Source organism: Musca domestica, unplaced genomic scaffold, assembly GCF_030504385.1.
Source record: "Musca domestica strain aabys unplaced genomic scaffold, Musca_domestica.polishedcontigs.V.1.1 3, whole genome shotgun sequence".
Taxonomy (NCBI): domain Eukaryota; kingdom Metazoa; phylum Arthropoda; class Insecta; order Diptera; family Muscidae; genus Musca; species Musca domestica.
The window spans coordinates 2,886,181-2,907,980 of NW_026712299.1; the positions used below are offsets into that span (position 1 = coordinate 2,886,181).

The window sequence follows — 21,800 nt, forward strand, 5'->3', positions numbered from 1 at the left end:
TGCATGTATGCATGCATATCCTTTTCTTTGGTTCGTGGAACACCACTACACTTTACAGTGTTTTGATTTACAACATGTTGTGTACGGTGTGTGTGTGTGTTTCGTCTCTATGTCAGTCACCGGGTTACTGTGGCAACATCAACAAAAAATAATATCTCTCTGCTCGTCTGCCTGCCTCTGCCTATTTATGTTGCATGTTTAGTTAATATCAGTAGCTTGTGGCGGGAAAATTTCCACTTGGCTTGACGATGGTACCTAGGATGTTTTTGTTTTTTTTTTGTAGATGTTTGTTTTTCCTCCAATGCCTTGCTGCTGCATGGTGTCGATGATGGCAGTGCTGTCATTGCAAACTGTCTGGAAAATATTTTCGCTGCAATGGCAGTTAATGTGGGGACTGGTGCTCTTTTGGGGGGAATATTTGAATGTAATATTGAATGGTTGGATTTGAATTTCTAGAGAAATTACTTCAACTCTTTACAGGTCCCAGAACTCAAATATTTTTGGGTTTCGATGTTTCTATGGAAATACGCAAATGTATCTAAATATTTTACTACTGCCGCAAAGAAAAAGCTCTCAGAATCGTTATCTGCTTTATATCTAAAGGAGGACAAATTAGTCCATATAGTTTCATGGTATATTTTTCTACATAAAAACGCGTTACTTCTTTGTCAGACACCATAGATGTAAACTTAAGTCCCCATGTCAATCAAATATATGTAGAATACCTAACAGTGGTCAAGTCCATGGCCGATCTGGATCAATAGTGTAGATTTATGAAAGTAACAAACATTTTGTTTTTTTTTTTTTTAATTAAAATCATGCCTTCAAATTTTAATCATTTCACAGAGTACTCACAGCTATTATATGGGCACTCCGGAAAAAAAATTTGAGGATCTCCTGACGTGGATTTTTTTAAATAATCTTTCCTAGGACTATCAGAGTCAATAGACGAGATTTGTTTTAATCTATAAGGAAGATGGGCCTGAAAAATTGAATGTGAACGTTGGAAAAAATTTTAAAGGACCATGTGACGTGGATTTTTTAAGAATCCTCCCAAAAACTATTAGCTCTAACAGTTTTTAAAATTTTTTAAAATAAAAAAATAAAATATTCTTAAGTAAATTTCCCAAGGGCTTAAAATTCCTACAGAATATCAGAGCCATATTACGTCGTTTTTATACCCTCAGCCATGTGCCCACAGAGGGTCTTGGTCCAAATCCGTTTCAGGACATTTGGAGTCGCCCGTCCGTTTGTCTGTCAGTCTGGATGGTGCGCACGATAACTCTCGAAGGGAGTATCCGATTTGGTCCAAACTTGGTACATCGTAATATTTTTGTCAAACTTAGATCGAGTTCGGAGATGGACAATATCGGTCCACTCCTTCTAGTACCTTCCACACAAAATTTCAAAATTTTCAAAGAAAATAATTTATTGCACAGAAAGAGAAAGGATAATCCTATTTTGCTCCAACTTTGCGAATCGTAATATTTTCATCAGTGCTAGGTCTGGTGTGAAAATGGACAATATCGGTCCACTCCATCAGGTACCTCCCCCACAAAGGGTCAACATTTTGAATAATTACAAGTCTTATATAATGTGACGTAAGAGTCCGATTATCTTCAAATTTCGCACATCACAATAATTTTATTAACTCAAGGTCTGGTGTCTGGAAAATGGAATGTATCGGTCCACTCCTTCTGGTACCTCCCCCACAAAAGGTCGAAATTTTCAAAAAAAATATTTTTTGCACAGAAAGAGTATAATCCGATTTTACTCCAACTTTGCGAATCGTAGTATTTTCATCAGTGCTAGGTCAGGTGTGAAACGGGACAATATCGGTTCACTCCATCAGGTACCTCCCCCACAAAGGGTCAAAATTTTGAGTAATTATAAAATTTGACGTAAGAATCCGATTTTCTTCAAATTTATCACATATCAATAATTTTATTATTATTGGATACAAACATAAAACATTTTCAATATTTTTTTCAAGGCCTGGAAATATCAGAGCCAGCAAGCGTAGGCCATTAAATTTTTTTTGGACTAGCAACCGTTATTTTTTTAGAAATAGTTTTTACTAATTTGTTTTCAAGAACAATTCCTAGCAAAAGCGTCAATTACCAAATAATGAGCTTGCAACCTAATTCTTGGCAACTATTACAAATCAACCTACTGATCCATTATTTTTACAAGGGTATGTCACATGAAGTAAGCACTTATTCTTTGGGCACTAATAGTCAACAAATAAGTAGAAAAAACTACTCGCTTTATTTTTGGAAAACCTTTTACCCTGCTTTTGTTTTATTTGCTGCCGGTATTGAACTCGCATACTCTGTTGTGAACATAAAGGGTTGTTGTAGGTCTTGAATCTAATTCATCAAGTAAATTTTTTTTTGGTTTTCGTCAATGAGTTTCCAAGTTACAACCTTCGGTTTTGTGTTTAAATGGGCCCTAGATTGTCCCAAAAACAAAAAAATATTTTTTTCATTTGATCCAAAAACTGCCAAACAAATATCAAAATCTGCCATCTTTTTTCTTTGCACACCCTGTGTAATATTGAATATTAAGCCCGGGAAAAAAAAATTTGCATTTTAAATGGTTTTGTTTGTTTCTTAATTTATTTTTGACAACAAGAAAACAAAAGTATATGTGTAAAACAAGAAATTCAACAATAACAACAAAAATAAACCCATAATTAACAAAAAAAAAAAAAAATCAACAAAACAACACATGCCGGTGAAAGTGATGTCATTTTGCCAAAATTAATTTCTTTCTTTTTTTGCATTTTTTGTATAATTTTTCCATACTTCATTTTGAACAGAAAAAAAATTAAAAAATGTGAACCACATAACAATTGACTTTTTTTAGGCCATTAACAAAAATATTTGTTTAAAATCGCTTTAAAGTATGCATTCAATGAATGGCTTATTCGAACACCACTTGACATGATGGAATTTTGGATAATCAACTTGAGAAAAAAATATTTTGTTTTAGCAAAAGGACAAAAAATGTGTTGTGGTATTATTTTTTTTTTTTCTTCATATTTTTAAAGTAGGTTGGGTATGACAAATATCAAATCTGCATAAACGTTTCGATTAATATTTTATAGAAAATGTTTTGCTTTGATTTGAATAAATAAAAAAAAAGCGCTGATTCTATTTTGGTTTTTGATTCAACATAGGACTTTTGTTTGGCATTTCTATTAACCGAGATTTTTAAATTTAGGCATCATATTCCTCAGTAAAAAAAAAATGAAAAAACCTGAAAATTTATTGGGTGGCACAGTATCCAATTCCCAGTTTACTACTATCAACTACTTACCTTCTGCATTACTAGCAGGCCAGAAATAATGACTATTTTGAAAATTGAAAAAATTATATTTTTAGCGCATTTATTGACTCTTGAAAACAGTTGTGTAAATGTTTAACTTCAATGACATGGATATTGTAAGGCATTTTGTAAGTAGTTAATGCTAGGTAAAGTATTGCTGTGTAGGGTTCAAATTGTTTCAAAATTGTATCTGAGAAGTACAATAGGCAGCAAATGCAGTTTTGTAAACACATACTTCCCATGAGATATCCATGTTTAAGTAAGATATTATGTGAATGCTTTGTAAGTAATTACTGCTGCAGTATGCATTACTTGGTAATGATATTTTATATTGGTTCATTTGTTTCTAAGAAAAAAAGTACCTTCTTTTTTAATTTCCTTTATAGTTCTTTCATCAGCCCCAAAATAGGAAACCAAAAATAAAAAAATTTCTTTCTGGTTTTTATAAATTTTTTATAAAAAAAATATATTATTTTATTTTATTTAAGCAATTTTTTAACAATAACTTTATTTCAATGTCACTACATTTTTTATAAAAAAAACATCACAATTTACTTATAAATATTTTTACTTGACATATTTTAAAATACAGGGAATTCATAGAAAAATAAATATGAGATAAAAAATATTTTAGAAATATAATTTATAACAAAATTTTAATGGAAGCAATGATTTTTCTGGAGAATAGCAATTGGTTTCTGTATGTCGAAGACGAGAATTTCTTTAATAAATCACATATGAACCTTCAAAAAGATATGATAATTTTCGAAGTTATATATTTAGTCTTAAAATATTTAAAAACATAAACGGAAATTTAAATAACACAAAAACACAGTTGAGATGAAAATACCATTCCATTTAAATGAAGTAAGGTATAACTGCTTATTATTCAACCTACTGATAATGGAAGAGTTGGTTCATTTACATAACCTTGTAATGAGTTGTTCGAACTTGTTCCATTGTTATGTAAATGAACCACCTCTTCTTATTCTCTCTTATTATTCTCTTATTCTCTATAGGCGGTTTCTGTGTGCCAAACGAATTAATTTTCAACGAAGAAAATCATTACTAAATATTGGGTTTTCGAACCGGTATTCGGCTTTCGTAACCACCTATAAATCACCCATTCTTTTTGCAGGGGCTTTCCCAACATTTAACCTATTTTTAGGACAGTTAAGATGACTGTTTAGGTTAAATTTCTAGCAATCTTTTTGGCCTTTTAAATGTCGTATGGAGTAACTCGTTATTTTTTATCTTACTGGTAATGGAAAAGGGTGTTCATTTAGATTATCTTGTAATAATTTATTCAGCATGGGGTCTCTAAATGTCATTCCTGTATGTCAAACTATTTAATTCTGAGAAAACAAACTCATTATCAAATAATAGGTTTCTTAAACAGCTTTCTTCAATCATAACCAATTACCCACTTTGTTTTACAAGGCGCATCCCAAAAAGAGATTGGCTTTTGACATTACCTTGTAATGAGTTATTCATAATTGTCTTCAAAATTATTTCTCCAGAAGTCATTGCCCTATATCAAACGAATTATTTCTCTGTAAGAAAACTCTTTGCCAAGTAATCGGTACAATAAGCAATTTCGGCAGTACCAAGTACTTACAAGCAAGGCTGGGTAAATCTTACAAAATTAATAGTTACCATTTGGCCAAAAGTCCACAAAGAAGTTAAGCAACCTGTCGAGAACTTTTGAGGCGAGTTTAGATTCAATATCAACACTAAAAATCAACTTTGGCATACAGAAGCGCCATCTTCTTCTCGAAATGTTTGGGAAGTGTTGTTACATACAAATCACAGAATTAAATTAAGTAATTAAATAATAAAATTAAATAAATTGAGGCAAATCTGTGTGAAATCTTTCCTTTCCTCTTTTTTTAATTTGATATACAGAAATTTTGTGCTCATAACGGAATAGGGCTGGATTTTTATTCGTCTTTGTAGTAAATCGGAAAGGTACTGTATGAATTAAAAAAAAACGCCATCTACACTTAATTTCTTTACTCTGGATCAAAATGTTAATTGCCTGGGAACAATAACGTAAATTAAAGCTTTTTTCAAGCAAATAATAGGTCAACACTGAATAAATAAATAAAATACATTATTTATATTGCCCATTTCATATTTTAGAAGTTTAAATATAGATGGCGCTAGGTGGTTTACCATCTCGTGTGCCAAACTTAATTTGACATACAGAAACTGACTCTTAATAAACTAGATTTCTAAATCACAATTTTTATAAACGGCAATATAATACTTAACTAAGGGCAGGAGATAGCAAATTAATTTTGTGACATTATTTACTTCGTCTTTGTATTTTTTTTTTATTTCTACAGAAGCGCTTCTAGAACACATTGCCCACATAACATTTAGAACAACATTATTAAATTTTGCGCTCATCTTGCAATTTTATAATATTTTTTTATATTATACACATTTTTAATTTCTTTAAATGCCATCAGTTGTTATTTCTATTTTTAATTGTTATTATTATTTTATTTATTTTTTTATATATAAATAACTACAATTTTGGATTGCTTGGAAGGAGGTACATAACAAGTTTCAATTTTATTACACATTTTTCATTTATTTATTTTAGCTTAAATACGTGACTGTAATATTTATGTTTATAATTAGTTATTGCCTCATGGTTTCCAGTGTCCCATTGCCATCCATTGCATTGCGATTGTGGCACACGAATTTTAACACCATTTTACATTTGCTTCATATATCTATATGTACAAGTATATATATATACCTCTTTGTATGTAAAGTAAATTAAATGTTGTTTATTGTATGGTAATTAGCATTAGGAGAAGTCATTTCGTGGAGGGAGGTAGGGTGTGTATGCCATTCGTGGCTACAGTTCTTTCAAAGATTTCTATCACAAAATTAAAAATTATCACACTGTGTGAAATATAATTGGATTATATTAACTGGGGCTTTAGAGTAATGGAATTCGGTTTATTTATTTTTTAGATATACACAACCTCTAAATTGTGTTTTTTACCCACAACAAAATTTCTGAAGATTTATGCAATTGTCTTTAGACAGCTTTGAAATTTTTGCTAAGGGATTTTTATTCTGAAAGCTGATGTTAGGAAAAGGCATTTTAAAAATGTGTTCCAGAAGGATTTGGTGTGTCCAAAAGAACCTCGGATTTGCACCACATGAATAAAGAACGCCATCTATACTTCATTTAATTTTAGTTAGGCAATTGATAATTATCTGGAATAGCTAACTTTAAGCAATGAATAGGTCAACGCAAAAAAAAGTAATCAATACTTTAAAGTTGAACATTTCATAATCCAAAATTTTAACTATAGGTGGCGCTAGGTGCCTTATCAATATGCCTTTTTTTATATTATTGCCTAAAAAAGTAGTTTAGGTATAAAAGATAAAAAATATGAAATATTAAGAGCTCTTACAAAATTGTCCTTGATAAACCCGTTCTAAAAACGTACAAGAGACCTTAGTTTTGTAATATTTAAAGATGTGATATGCCCTTGTAATAACAATAGATAAGTAATTAAGATCGATCGATATTAAATGAGCATACTTTTAGGCTACTTTTGTTTGACAGTTGAAATTGTTGAAATTGTAGATTTAGAGCCTAGATGTGAAAGTTCGGATTGTGGATGTCGTATATGGTTAAAGTTTTGTCTAGATGGAATGGCTCCAAGTGCTCAAGTGTTTCAATTGAATACAGTTATATCATATTCTTTGGATTTTGAACCTATTGAACATAAATTCCATCTAGGTGTGAAGTTATGACAGAATGTGTCTGCTTTCATTTGCTGTCTTAATTCCAAAAGAAGATGGCGTTTTCGAAAACGTAAATGATTCGATTTTGGATTTTTTTCCACAGAGAAAGTCACCTATTTTTAGACATGCCTTCGATTTATTTGTAAAGAGTCCCTTTATTTGTATCAGTTGTGGTATAGTCACGTCTAGATGGCGTTGCTTTCACTAGATTTCATAGAGCGCTAAACGAGGGGCTCCACGTGCTCAAGCATTTTAATTAAAAATTGTCTTTTCATATTCCTGCTCTGGATTTTTAACCTAATTGTGAGAGACTTCGTATCTTTTCATTACTGGCTGATTTCCAAAGTTATATGACGTTTCCGAAATCGGGAAAAAGTCAATTCTTGAATTTTATTCCACAGTCAAGAGGAATATTTTCTTGAACATTTGTAAAACTGTTGAGGAGCATTTCGGATGTGGTATAGCCGCTTCTAGACGGCATTAGATTTCATTTGATAAATGGCGAGTAACGAGGGGCTCCAAGTGCTCAAGTATTTTAACTGAAAATTACCATTTCGTATTTTTGTCTGGATTTTTAACCTATTGAACATAAACTCCATCTAGTTGTGAAATTGTGACAAAAATAGATGGCGTTACCGACATGGGAAAAAAGTCATTTTGAAAATTGTCTTCCAAAGATAAGAGTGTCATTCACTTAGACACGTCTTCCATTTATTTGTAAAATTCTTGAGGTTTGTTGTATAACCACGCCTAGATGGCGTTCCTATCATTAGATCTCATTTGATATACGGTGAATAACGAAGGGCTCCCATCTCATCAAGTTATTAAATCTTAGTCTTATTTTCAAAAGTAGATGGCGTTTCCGAAATCGGAAAAATGTAGTTTTCGGAATTTTGTTCCGAAAACAGACAAAAGTCACCTTCTCTTAGACATGTCTGCAATATATTTGTAGAATTTTTCATTTGTGTTATAGTCACGTCTAGGTGGCGTTACGTTCATTAGATCTCATTTCATAGATGGGGAGTAAGTGCTCCAAGTGTCGTGCCATAGTCTTTGTCTGGATTCTTGACCTATGGAATATAAGTTCTACCAAGTTGTGACATTGTGAAAAATATGTCAGTTTTTATTACTGTCTCCTTTCCAAAATTAGATGGTGTAAAATTATTGAGGAATGTGTCAGTTGTTGTATAGCCACTTCTAGATGGCGTTTCCATCATTAGATTTAATTTGACATATTGGGAGTAACTGGGGCTCCAAGTGTTCAAGTACTTTAATTGAAAATTGTCATATCACTTTCTTTGTCTGGATTTTTAAACTATTGAATCGGAAAAAATGAGTTATTGGAATTTTATTCCGAAAACAGACTAAACTCACCTTCTCTTAGACATGTCTGCAATATGTTTAAGGAATATGTCAGTTGTGTTATAGTCACGTCTAGGTGGCGTTACTTTCAGTAGATCTCATTTCATAGATGGGGAGTAACTAAGGGCTCCAGGTGCTCATTACTTTGTATGGAATTTTAACCTGCTGCTATCTAGTGGTGAAATTTTAAATGGCTGTACTTCTTGGTGTTTCGGGCACCAGTTCGTGTTTCCGAAATCATAAGAAAGTGGATTTTGGTTTTTTGTTTCCACAGACAAAAGTTACCTTCTCTTAAGTGTCGGTTGTAGTATAGTCACGTCTAGATGGCGCTTCTTTCTTTCTGATGCTATCTAGTGGTGAAATTGTAAATTACTGCACTTCTCGGTGTTTCCGAAATCAGAAAAAAGTCGATTTTCGATTTTTTAGATTCCACAGACAAAAGTCGCCATCTCTCACTCAGGTCTTCCATCTATTTGAATAATTGTAAAAGAAAGTGACGGTTGTAGCATTGTGATGTCTAGATGGCGTTTCTTTAATTAGATTTCATAGATGTATCAATAGCGAGTAACGGAGGGCTCTAAGAGCTCAAATACTTTAATTGGAAATTGCCATATCATATTCTGAATTTCTAACCTAAGTTGTAGCTAGTTTTGAAACTGTGACAGACTTCACCTCTTTTGGTATTTCCGGGACCAGTTGGTGTTTCCAAAATTGGAAGGAAATCGATTTTATATTTTTTTCAACAGACAAAAGTCAACTTCACTTACTCAGGTCTTCCATCTATTTGAAAAATTATAAAATAAAGAGTCGGTTATAGTATGGCGTTACTTTCATTAGATTTCATTGATAAATCAGTAGCGAGTAAGAAAGGGCTCAAAGAGCTCAAGTACTTTAATTGAAAATTGCCATATCATATTCTGATTTTTAACCTATGAATATAAGTTGTATCTAGTTTTGGCACTGTGACAGTCTTCCCCTCTTGGTGCTTCCGGCACTAGTTGGTGTTTCCGAAATCGGAAGGAAATCGATTTTTTATTTTTTCCACAGACAAAAGTCACTTTCATTTACTCAGGTCTTACATCTATTTATAAAATTGTAAAAGAAAGTGTATGTTATAATATTTTCACGTCTAGATGGCGTTTCTTTAATTAGATCATAGATGTATCAACAGCTAGTAACGAAGGGCTCCAAGCGCTCAAGTACTTAAATTTAAAATTGCCATAACATATTCTGAATTTTTAACCTATTGAATATAAGTTGTACCTAGTTTTGAAACTGTGGCAGTCTTCACCTCTTGGTGCTTCCGGCACTAGTTGGTGTTTCCAAAATCGAAGCGAAAGACAATTTTGGATTTATTTTTTCCACAGACAAAATTCACCTTCTCTTACTCTGGTCTTCCATCTGCTTGTAAAATAAAATGTCGGTTGTAGTATTGTCACGTCTAGATGGCGTTCCTTTACATCTCATTGGATACATGGGGAGTAACTAAGGGCTTCTTTGTATGGAATTTTAACCTGTTTCTATCTAGTGGTTAAAATATGAGAGACTGCACAACTTGGTGTTTCCGGCACCAGTTGATGTTTCCGAAATCGGAAAAAAGTCGAGTTTGGATTTTTTCCACTGATCGTCTATCTATTTGTGAAATTGTAAAAGAAAGGGTCGGTTGTTGTATTGCAACATCTCATTACACGACATTATACTGATATGTGGCGAGTAACCCTCCAGTCTTCACAAAATAGTTTTCTTTCCGAAATTGCTGAAAATTTTGGAACCACATGCTACTGTTTAAAATATTCCCTTTTGAGGTCGTCTGCCTGCCGAAGTTCCTCATTTAATTTATAAATCGCGAGTAACCCTCCGATTTTCACAAAATCTGGTTTCCCTTCTAAATCTTTGAGAATTTCGGATCTCCATGTGACTGTTTTGAGGTTGTCTGCCTGTCTAAGTTCCTCATTTGATTGATATATGACGAGTAACCCTCCGATTTTCACAAAATCTGGTTGCCCTTCAAAGTTCTTGAAAGTTTTGGATCTGGATGTGACTGTTTTGAGTATTCCGTTGTGAGGTCGTCTACCTCGAACCATGTTAACCAAACCCCTAACCGGCTTAAATGGCATATCACCATTTCCTCCTCCATGTCTGACATGTTAAATTATAAGTCATTTTTAGTTAATAGACAAAGAGACGGCAAAACTAATTATAAACATAATTTATTAAAGCTATATTTTGGGCTACATGTTTGTTGTTGTTGTAAAATGGAGATATACAAAAATTTAATTTTTTTTCTAACATTGTTGTTGTTTTTTTATAACACAGTCATGGCATAAACTAAAATTAATACAACGGCCAACCAAGGGCAAATAAACATTAAACAGGCTACCTCAGTCATTTTGGTTGTTGTTGTTGTTGTTTTTGGCAAAAAAAATATGGAATTGGTTTTCAGATGAGATTTGTTGTTGTAGTTGTTGCTGTGATGATTATTAATTTTTTTCGAAAATTAATACTGCCAACAGCTGCTCTCGGTGATGCTGGGTTTGGGGTATGGACGGACTCAATTTCGTTAAGAGATCCAAAAATTGTTTTTTTTTTGATTATTTGTGGAAGTTTGGTTGCTTGACTTCTTCTCCAAGAAACCAGGTAACAATTAGTACCGCTCAATCTTTGCTGGTTGTTGACCTCCAAAATAGTTTGGTTTTCAGTTTTATTATTTATTTCCAACGTCTCGGATTTGAGTTTCTTTGCCTATTTGCTTTTGTTGTTTGTTTTTTCATGCGGAATTCTATTTTTAGATTTTGATAACCAATTTTGTGTTCGGGTTGGAAATGATAAAAATTGAGTTGCACTGCAAATGTTTTTTTATTTCTGTTTACTTTTTTTTAAATTTTGTTTTTTTTTTTAATTTTTGTTGGTTTTTTTAATTTTAATTTTTTTTTAATTTTTGTTTTTTTTTCTTAATTTTTGTTTTTTTTTTAATTTTGTTTATTTTTTTATTTTTTTTTTTTAAATTTTGCTTTTTTTTATTTCCAATTTTTTTTTAATTTCTGTTTTTTTTATTTTAATTCTTTTTTTTAATCGTTGCTGATTATTTTTCTTTTTCTTGCTACACTTCCATATTTGGCCGGCAAAATAATATTTTTGTGTTCTTTTTTTAATTCCCGGAATTAATTGCTCGTCTTCTATCTATTTTCACACAAACTGCTGATGATTGATTGTTTTGTTATCGTTCTTCAAATTGCCATAATTTGTTTTTCACCCTTTACGTGTTTGAATTCACAAATTTTGGTTTATCGAAAATTGTTTTATTTTTAATTTCTTCACTGGCAAAACAATCCGTTTGTGTTTTTTTTTTTTCAAAAAAAAAAAAAAAAAACGAACAAAATATTGAACAGTCCAAAGGTCAGCCCAACACTCGATGGGTTAAAGCAACACCATATGGGAAATATGCCGAACACAACAGGTTAGTTCCTTTACAGCTCCACAATTTCGTGGTGTTTGATGGCAATGATGAAGAGGTTGGTTGTTGCTCAAAATGTTCACCATTCCAACACGTGGTTTTTGTTGTTGTTTTTGTTTTGAAAAATTTAGCACAGTTTTTTCAAACATTGGTAAGTTAGGTGGCAAGAAAAATCACTTTTTTTCTCTCGAGGAATTTTTTTGCTTTCGATTCTTTGTTTTTTTCAAACTTCTTGACAATAATTCACTTTCTTTTTATTTATTTTAAGAAAAATATATATATTTTTTCCTTTGTTTTTTATTTTTTCAAAACTCAATCGTTTTATTACGCCGTCGTCTACAATCGTACTGAACGACTGACTGAATGATTTCAAGTCTTGGTCTGGTGTTAACTTGTTTTTGTTGTGTTTCTGTTTCTTTGGCCATTTGTTTATTTTCTCTTCAGCATTAACGTTGTTTTGTTGTTATTATTATTGTATTGTATTGTGTTGTCGTATTGGTCCCACAAAGAAACACTCAACATCATCAAACCACCGCTGCCACAATCGAACAACGTCTGAATCAAAGGTGTGTTTATTTTTCCCGGTCTCTCTCACAGAGGGAGATTGTCACTCTCTCTCACATTTCTCATCGCAGTAGATGATTCACATTTTCCATAACCACTCATAAACAATTGTTTGTGAGTGAGATCATTGCTATACGACACTCATTCTCTTCTTGGACTCTCCCTCTCTCTCTCAATATTTTGAAGATAACCAAGTGATTTCCACTCAAAAGTGAATTGTTTTTTTGATTCCAGTGGCCAGTGGAAGATTTTTTATAAATAAAGATTGAAGACATTTAGGTGTTCTAAAGAAACACGACCTTATGATAATCTCAATATAGAAGTCCTAGGGATGCGTAGTCAAAGACGAAATTCAACTTTTAGACCCTGTTCTCAGCATAATGATACGAATCTGAATGTGAACAAAAAACACAATTCCACGCATGTTTTAAGAACACATTTTTTTAATTCCTTGAAAATTGTGTCATTCTGTTGCAATCACTTACCTATCGTCATCCAGAGAAGAGTCCTTTAACTTTGAGATTGTTTCCACCAACAAATCGAGTCCATCATTCAAAAATCGATTTTAATACCCTACACCATTCTATGGAGGGTATATAAGCTTTGTCATTCCGTTTGTAACTCCTAGAAATATTAATTATAGACCCTACAAAGTATATATTTTCGTGATCAGCGTAAAATTCTAAGACGATCTAGCGATTTGCGTATGTTTGCCTGCGTCTCTGTCTGTCTGTTGTAATCACGATATCTTTTGAACGAATTGAGATAGAAGGCTAACATTTTGCATACATGCATAGTTGACCAGTAGGCAGGTTAACTTCGTAAATGGGCCATGTCGGTCCACGTCTTCGTATAGCCCCCATGGTACCTCATTATATGCGGTATTTTGATGATTTCAGCAAAATTTTTTGCCGGAATTGTTTCAAATTTCGTATTTAGAGTTCGTAATGGGTACTACAGCCTATGACAAAAATTGTCTTCGTATGGCCGCCAAATAACGACACCTCCTGATATTCGGCATTTTGATGATTTTAAGAACATTATTCACCGGAATTGTTGAAAATTTCTCGTTTGAAGCTCGTAATGGATGCTTCAACCATATAACGGAACCTCTCTTTATTCGGCATCCTGATGATGTTAGGAACATTATTACATTTCATATTTGTAGCTCGTAATTGGTACTACAGCCTATGACAGAAAATTGTTCATGTAAGTCGGTCCCCGTCATCATACAGCACCACGTATAAGGTCCACGATATCGTGTATTGCCCATACAATATTCGCTATTTGGATGTTTTTAGCGACACTTTTGTCGGATTTGTTTCAAATTTCGTATGTAAAGTTCTTAATTGATACTACAGCCTATGACAAGAAATTGCCTATGGCGGCCCATATCTTCGTATAGCCTACATGAAACGGCTTTCCTTTAACCGGCAGTTTTCGACGGTTTTTTGTTTTTTTTTTTTTTTGGAATTTTTTAGGTTCTTTCAAAATGGCGCAGGGAGTTAAAAGTTCGGCCCGGCCGAACTTAGCTTCATTTTTATTTATTTTTGAACACCAACAATAAATTGGGAGACATAGTGTATATAGAAAAACCTGGAGGCATTCTAAGATATTATAATTAAGAGTGCTTTCCAATATTAATTGGAGGCGTTCCATTTATAGAAATCCGTCCGGATGCTTCTATATTACCAATACCTTATGAAGTTCGCCTGCGGGTCTTTTTTGCTCCTTGAAAATCATTTATAAAAATCCACATTTACAAGATCCTTAAAAATGTTTTAAACAATCAATCCAAATCCATTACCATCTTGTGATCTTGTGTTGATGGAAATAGTGAGATGTACCAAGTCTGAATGGAATCGAATGTTAATTTCGCGTTTTATGAGCTTCTAGGATATTCAAAATGTTGACCCATTGTGGGGGAGGTATCAGAAGGAATTGTCCGAACTTTACCTTCTTTAAAACATATCTTTTGCTGATCGAAATTTTGAGGTGTGCCAAGTTTAAATGGAATCGGATGCTAATTTCGCGTTGAGCTTCATGGACATTCAAAATGTTGACCATTTGTGGGGGAGGTACCGGAAGGAGTGGACCGATGTATTCCATCTTCTTAGCAGATCCTGTGTTTGTTGAAATAATGGGATGTGTGAAATATGAAGAGATTTGGATGCTAATTTCGGATTTTATAATCGTTATGATTATTCAAAATTTTGACCCGTTGTGGGGGAGGTACCAGAAGAAATGGTCCAATCTCTACCATCTTTATAACAGATGTTTTACTGATCGAAATATTTATATGTGCTGATTTTGAGACGAATCAGATACTCATATCGTGTTTTATGAGCTTCAAGGATATTCAAAATGTTGTACCTTTATGGGGGGAGGTACCGGAAAGAGTGTATCAATATATTCAAACTTTACACCAGACCTTGTGGTAAAAAATATTGTGATATGTGTAATTTGAAGACAACCGAACTCTTACATCACATTTTATACATGTTATAATTATTCAAAATTTCGACCTTTTGCGAGAGAGTTACTTGATGGAGTGAACCGATATTGTCCATTTTTACAGCTTACCTAGCGCTGATGCAAATTTGCAAAGTTGGAGCAAAAACGGATTAGCCTTTCTTTTTCTGCGCAGAAAACATTTTTTTTTTTAAATTTCGACCTTTTTTGGGGCAGGTACTAGAAGAAGTGGACCAATATTGTCCATTTCCGAACTCGATCTGAGTTCGATAATAATGTTACGATGTACGTAAGTTTTGATCAAATCGGATATTTCCTTCTAGAGGATGGGCATCGCTAGATCGACTCCAAATGTCCTGAAACGGATTTTGTCCAAAGAGACCTAGGGCCTAAAACCGTTATTTCCATGAGGCACGTTTTTGACGTATCAAATGATACGCCATATGGCTAAGTGTATTAGAAATGATTTTATTGGTCTTTAAAAGAAATATGTTCTTTAAAATCGGGGAAGGTCGGTCAATTGACTTTTTTAAAAAATAATATGTTAAGAAAATTTATTGGACTTTATAAATTATATTTTTAAAATAATCCACGCCTCCTGTATTTTGGAAATAATATTAAAAGATCAGAGGCTGGATTCTTGTTCTATTAAAATATGAAATGAAAAAAATTTCCTTTATAATATTTTTCATTTGACAATTTTTTCTTCTATAAAAGTTTTCGTTTCAAATTTTCATAGAACAAGAATTGAGGCCCAGGTGTAGTCTGTGAAAAATATTTAAAAATCCACTTTTGTTCGCCTTGGAAAAAAAAAAAAATAATAAATCCAATTTTGATAAAAAATATATGTTTTGATTATCTTTATTTATCCTGAAACAATATTTCTAATAATATTAATTATTTAAAATTATTTTTTTTAATTCTTTTGTACTTTTGTAATTCTCGATTTCATCATTTTCAATTTAATACCGTATTAAATTAATTCAACTCTCTTGTAATCCGGTTTGTATGACCTTTTAGTCGACATCAGTTTGTGTTTACACACCTGACAATATTTTTCCCCTTCAAATAAGCGGGCGCGGAGAGACGGAAAGTGATTTTACAACCAGTTCAATTAATTGTTATTTTCATTTATTTTACTTTTTGTTCATTTCCAATTTAAATTGGAAGAGATAATGCAGTTAATAATTCTCTATATATCATTGTCGCATGTGAGTGTATAAGTGTATGTGTGTCTGTGTATTTGTCGCATTACTATCTCAGTCTGATTATTGTGCAAGTTTAATCTACTGACTACTGGACTGACTGATTCTATTTGATTTTTATTGTTATTCCTATTCTAAACTGTTCGTCAGGCTGACTGGCTGGCTGCCTAACTGACAGTTCAGTTGTCAGGGAATTATCATAATTTCGTACTTTAGACTTTCAGGTTGTGTTTGTAATCTCGATGTTATCGTGAGGGATGTTATCGTGTGTGATAATTGTTGTTGTTTTTTAATTCTCTGATTGTTGTAATACCAGTTTCGACATGTAGGAAAATTACGACAAAGTTGCATTGTTTGGCTTTTTTTGTTTTTGTTTTATTTTAAAGTTTATTTTTTTTTTTAATAAATAAAATTTCGAAATTATATGCCTCTTCACATGCAATCAGCTGATATGAGAAATTAGTCTGGAAAAGATAGGAAATTGTGGGATTGCAGAAGGGTCATAAATGAGGGATGGAATTACAAAAAAGGGAAATAAAAAACATTAATTTTGGAGCCTTAAAAAAATATATAAATTTTTTTAAAACCACATTTTTTGATCCTTTGAAAAAAGTAAATTTTTATAACCTCCACCATAGGGTATATTAAGTTTGTCATTCCGTTTGTAACACCTCGAAATACTCTTGTCAGACCCCACAAAGTATATATATTCTTTATCAGCATAAAATTCTATGTCGATTTAGCGATGTCCGTCCGTCTGTGGAAATAACTCTAGCTTCCGAACGAAATAAAGAAGGTTGGTAAAATTTTACTCAAATGTATATTATGTCGCAGGACTTTTGGTATTGAATATGGGTCATGTAGGTCAAAGTTTTGGTATGATTGTACCTTCCTATTTTGAGTATTTTGATGATTTAAGCGACATTATTCACCGGAATTGTTTCAAATTTGGTATTTGAAGTTCGTATTAGATACTACAGCCTATGACTGAAAATTGTCTGTGCAGATCCACGTCTTCTTATAGCCCCCATATAACGGTACCTCCCGATATTCGGTATTTTAATGATTTAAGCGACATTATTCATCGGAAATGTTTCAAATTTAATATTTGAAGTTCGTAATGTATACTACAGTCTATGACAGAAAATTGTCTGTGCAGGTCCACGTCTTCGTATAGCACCCATATAACGATACCTTCCGATATTCGGTATTTTGATGATTTAACGACATTATTCACCGGAAATGTTTCAAATTAAGTATTTGAAGTTCGTAATGGATACTACAGCCAGAAAAGTGGCTGCGCAGGTCCACGTTTTCGTATAGTCCCCCTATAACGATACCTACCGATATTCGTTATTTTGATGATTTTAGTTTCGCATTTGAATATTGTAATGGCTTATGACAAAATCTACCTATGCAGGCCAAGGTCATCGTGCAGACCCTAATGTAACGGTTACATTCGGTATTTTTAAGAATTTAACAGAATTTTTAACGGATTTTATTGTTTTTGAGAATTGCCAAATCCGTTCCAAATGGGGGATGACGGCCTGGCCGAACTTACAAGCTTTTTTCAATCCTTTAAAAATACTTTTTAAGAAAATCTTTGGAAAAATAAATTTTAAGAAAATCAAACGCGGATTCACCCTTTGGAAAAATAAATTTTAAGAAAATTCGCGTTTGTTAACCCTTTGGAAAAATAATTTTTTAAAAATTCTCGTTTATTGATCCTTTAAAAAAATAGGTTTTAAAAACTCCACTTTTTAAGAGAATCCGCGATTGTTAATCCTTTGGAAAAATAATTTTTAAAAAATCCACTTTTTAAGAAAATCCGCGTTTGTCAACCCTTTGGAAAAATATTTTTAAAAAATCCACTTTTTAAGAAAATCCGCGTCTTTTAACCCATTGGAAAATAATTTTTAAAAAATACACGTTAAGTGATCCTTTAAAAAAATATTTTTTTATAAAATACACGTTAAGTGATCCTTTAAAAAAATATTTTTTTATAAAATACACGTTAAGTGATCCCTTAAAAAAATATTTTTTTAAAAAATCCACGTTGTTTTAGCCTTTGCAAAAATAATTTTTAAAAAAATTCACGTCTGTTAGTCCTTTGAAAAATAATGTTTAAAAAATCCACGTCTGTTAGTCCTTTGAAAAATAATGTTTAAAAAATCCACGTCTGTTAGTCCTTTGAAAAATAATGTTTAAAAAATCCACATCTGTTAGTCCTCTCCAAAAATAATTTTAAAAAAATACGCGTTTATTGATTCTTTAAAAAAAAAATTTAAAAATTCCACGTTTATTGATTCTTTAAAAAAAATTTAAAATTCCACGTTTATTGATCTTTTAGGAAAAAATTTTAAAAAATCCACTTTGGTTGATCCTTTACAGATTTTTTTTTAATCCACGTTAGTTGATCCTTTGCAAAAACAATTTTTAAAAAATCCACTGTGGTTGATCCTTTACAGATTTTTTTTTTTAAATCCACGTTAGTTGATCCTTTGCAAAAATAATTTTTAAAAAATCCACGTTGGTGATCCTTTGCAAAAATAATTTTAAAAAATCCACGTTGGTTGATCCTTTGCAAAAATAAGTTTTAAAAAATCCACGTTGGTTGATCCTTTGCAAAAATAATTTTTTAAAAATCCACTTTGGTAGATCCTTTGCAAAAATAATTTCTAAAAAATCCACGTTGGTTTGTTCTTCGCAAAAAATAATTTCTAAAAAATCCACGTTGGTTTGTTCTTCGCAAAAAATAATTTTTAAAAAAATCCACGTTGGTTGATTTTTTGCAAAAATATTTTTTAAAAGAATCCACGTTGGTTGATCCTTTACAAAAATAATTTAAAAAACTCGACGTTGGTTGATCCTTAAAAAAATATTTTCTTAAAAAATTCGAAGTTGGCTGATCCTTCAAAAAATAATTTTTAAAAAAATCCACGTTGGTTGATCCTTCACAAAATTAAGTTTTAAAAAATCCACTTTTGTCGATCCTTTCCAAAAAATAAATTTTAAAAAATCAACGTCGATTCGTTCTTAAAAACATAATTTTTAAAAAATCTACTTTGTTTCGTTCTTTCGAAAAATAATTTTTTAAAAATCCGCGTTTGTTAATCCTTCCAAAAAAAATTATTTTCTTAAAAATTTTAGACCTGGATAAATCTACTCTATATATGTGTTAGATATATCAAATAAATATTTTTAATATTTTATAAAAATTCATAATTATTGTTCCCTTAATTCCTGCTAATCTAAGAATTTTTATTTATTAATTTTTCTTTGTATATTAATTTCAGAATTCTCTTTCATTTCAGGTATGTTCCTTTTTTTACGCTTAATTCCCTCACCTATTTTTTACGCTTTTTTTTAATCCAAAAAAAAATGCCAAATGCTTTTGTTAATTGATGGGTAAGCTTTTTGTTCCTTAAATCCTGTCAATTGCTTTTATTTTTCTGCTTCGTTTTTTGTTTACTTTGACCCATCAAATCAAATGACAATTAAATATTTTATCTGTTAATTAGCCAAAACCAAACACCAAGAAAATTGTGGACCTGTTGCCGTTCTCCATCCGCTCTCTCATCAAATTAATTAGAATTCATTTACAGCCACAGAAAAAAAAAACGCGCACACACAGAACTTTGTGACAAAGTCCTTTTTCCTCAATGTGAAATTAATTTACGGCAACCAATGAAGGATTCTACAACGCAATTAGCCATGATATATTACCGTTGTTTTTGTTGTTGTAGCCTTTGCTGTGCTGTGTCAGGCTGAAGGACTTAACAACATGACATTAATTAAACGAAACGACATGTTTGTCTGTGACCCCATTTGACCAACCAGCCATACAACCTTCCAACCAGTCAATCGAACACGCATACACCCGAACTGCTGGGGGTTTCACTCACCACCTACCACCATGGGTTGGGGTTTTTTTGCTGTTCATGTCACTGACACTATTATTTCATTGATTTGTTGAAGAACCCCCCTTCCTTCCTCCCCCATCCATGAGGAGGAATCACAAAATTGGAAATAAAAGTCCTTGAAAGAAATAAAGGCAAATTGTGTAAAACGTAATTGAGAAAAATGGATGGATTTTTGGTGGGGTGATGGGAATTTTTAAAAGGTTCGGAGACCCACTTCATTACTTCGTAGAAACGGTGGGTCGTCTATACGAAGAAGAAGTCTTGAAGGTCTCCAATCCGAAGAAGTCCTGGAGATCTCCTATGGAAAACAGGCCTAGTGGTCTCCTAGAGGAAGAAGACCTGGAGATTTCCAAGAAGTCTTCTAGGCGAAGAAGAAAACCTAGAGGTCTTCTGGGCGAAGAAGACCTATAGGCCTTCTAGGCGGAGAAGACCTATAGGCCTTCTAGGCGGAGAAGACCTATAGGCCTTCTAGGCGGAGAAGACCTATAGGCCTTCTAGGCGGAGAAGACCTATAGGCCTTCTAGGCGGAGGAGACCTATAGGCCTTCCAGGCGAACAAGACCTAGAGGTCTTCTAGGTAAAGAAGACCTAGAAGTTTCCAAAAAAATTATTTTTTAAAAAACCCACGTTCGCTGATCCTTTGAAGACCTAGAGGCCCTCTAGGCCAAGCAGAACTATAGGCCTTCTAGACGGAAAAGTCGACCTAGAGGTCTTATAGGCGAAGAAGATCTAGAGGTCTTCCAGGAGAATAATATCTAGAGGCCTTCTAGGCGAAGAAGACATATATGTCTTCTATGTAAGGAAGAGTCTTAGGGGTCTTCTATACGAAAAAAGGTCTTCTTGACATCGAAGACCTGTGCTCCTTCTATTTATCTGTCTGTCTCCCATATATCTGTCTCCCATAAATTCCATCACCCTTTCTTTATGTTGTCTCTCTTCCCTCCTTTTCTCATTCATACTCAAATCCGTTTTTGCCTTGCCAATGACTGACAACGTTGGGCTATAAAGTTCACACTAAATACCTTTTAAATTGACCATATAAATTATCGAAACGATTTGTGGTGGCGTTGACAGTGGCAAAAAATGGCTTATCTTGCCAATTTCAGTGTAACTCGACCAAGAAACCTCCAGAAAGGACACCGCCGGGGGTCACATAAATAATCCACCACAGATGTTGGAGAAAGACTACAACTCGACACACATATTTACAGCTATTTTATATACTATGAAAAAAGTTTATAATTTATAAGGACATTATTGGTTACATGGCCCAGACTAGTGTTGGTGTGTGTGAGTACAGCAAGTTCATCCTTTGGGTTTCTAGGAAATATACAATTTTCCACACAGACACATACAGCGACACTCCAAAGTTCTCTATGGCTTTTTGTATTTAACAACTTTAAATGACATTGATTTGAACTTTGTTTTGTTTTTGTTGTTTTTCATAACAAAAAAGGACACACATCCATCCATCCAACCGTCGTGGTCTCAACAACAACAGCTACGGACCCCCATTCAACAAATGTTTTACAGGTTGACTGCCACACATTCTATTAACATAAATAATAAATTGGAAAGCTATTTTGAGGCATGCAACCGAAAGGATATAAGGAGAATTGGTATTTGTTAACGAGCTTCAGAACGGAAGGAGAGAATTTAGAGAATATAGAGGCACATCCTCATTTACTGAGGTTGACATTTTTCATAGAGAAAA

General features: G+C 32.8%; 1 protein-coding gene across 6 annotated transcripts in view; it reads left to right on the top strand.

The window, feature by feature from the left end:
* The window catches only part of LOC101898918 (protein bunched, class 2/F/G isoform), a 552,467-nt gene that overhangs the window by 202,476 nt on the left and 328,191 nt on the right, over positions 1-21,800 (top strand). Inside the window, exon 3 of one of the 6 annotated variants that reach the window (XM_005174865.4) lies at positions 19,461-19,478. The exons of the other annotated variants lie outside the window; for them this stretch is intronic. Within the exon in view, the coding sequence (XP_005174922.2) occupies positions 19,461-19,478 (18 nt within the window). The remainder of the gene's footprint in view (positions 1-19,460; positions 19,479-21,800) is intronic. 6 annotated transcript variants of the gene reach the window in all.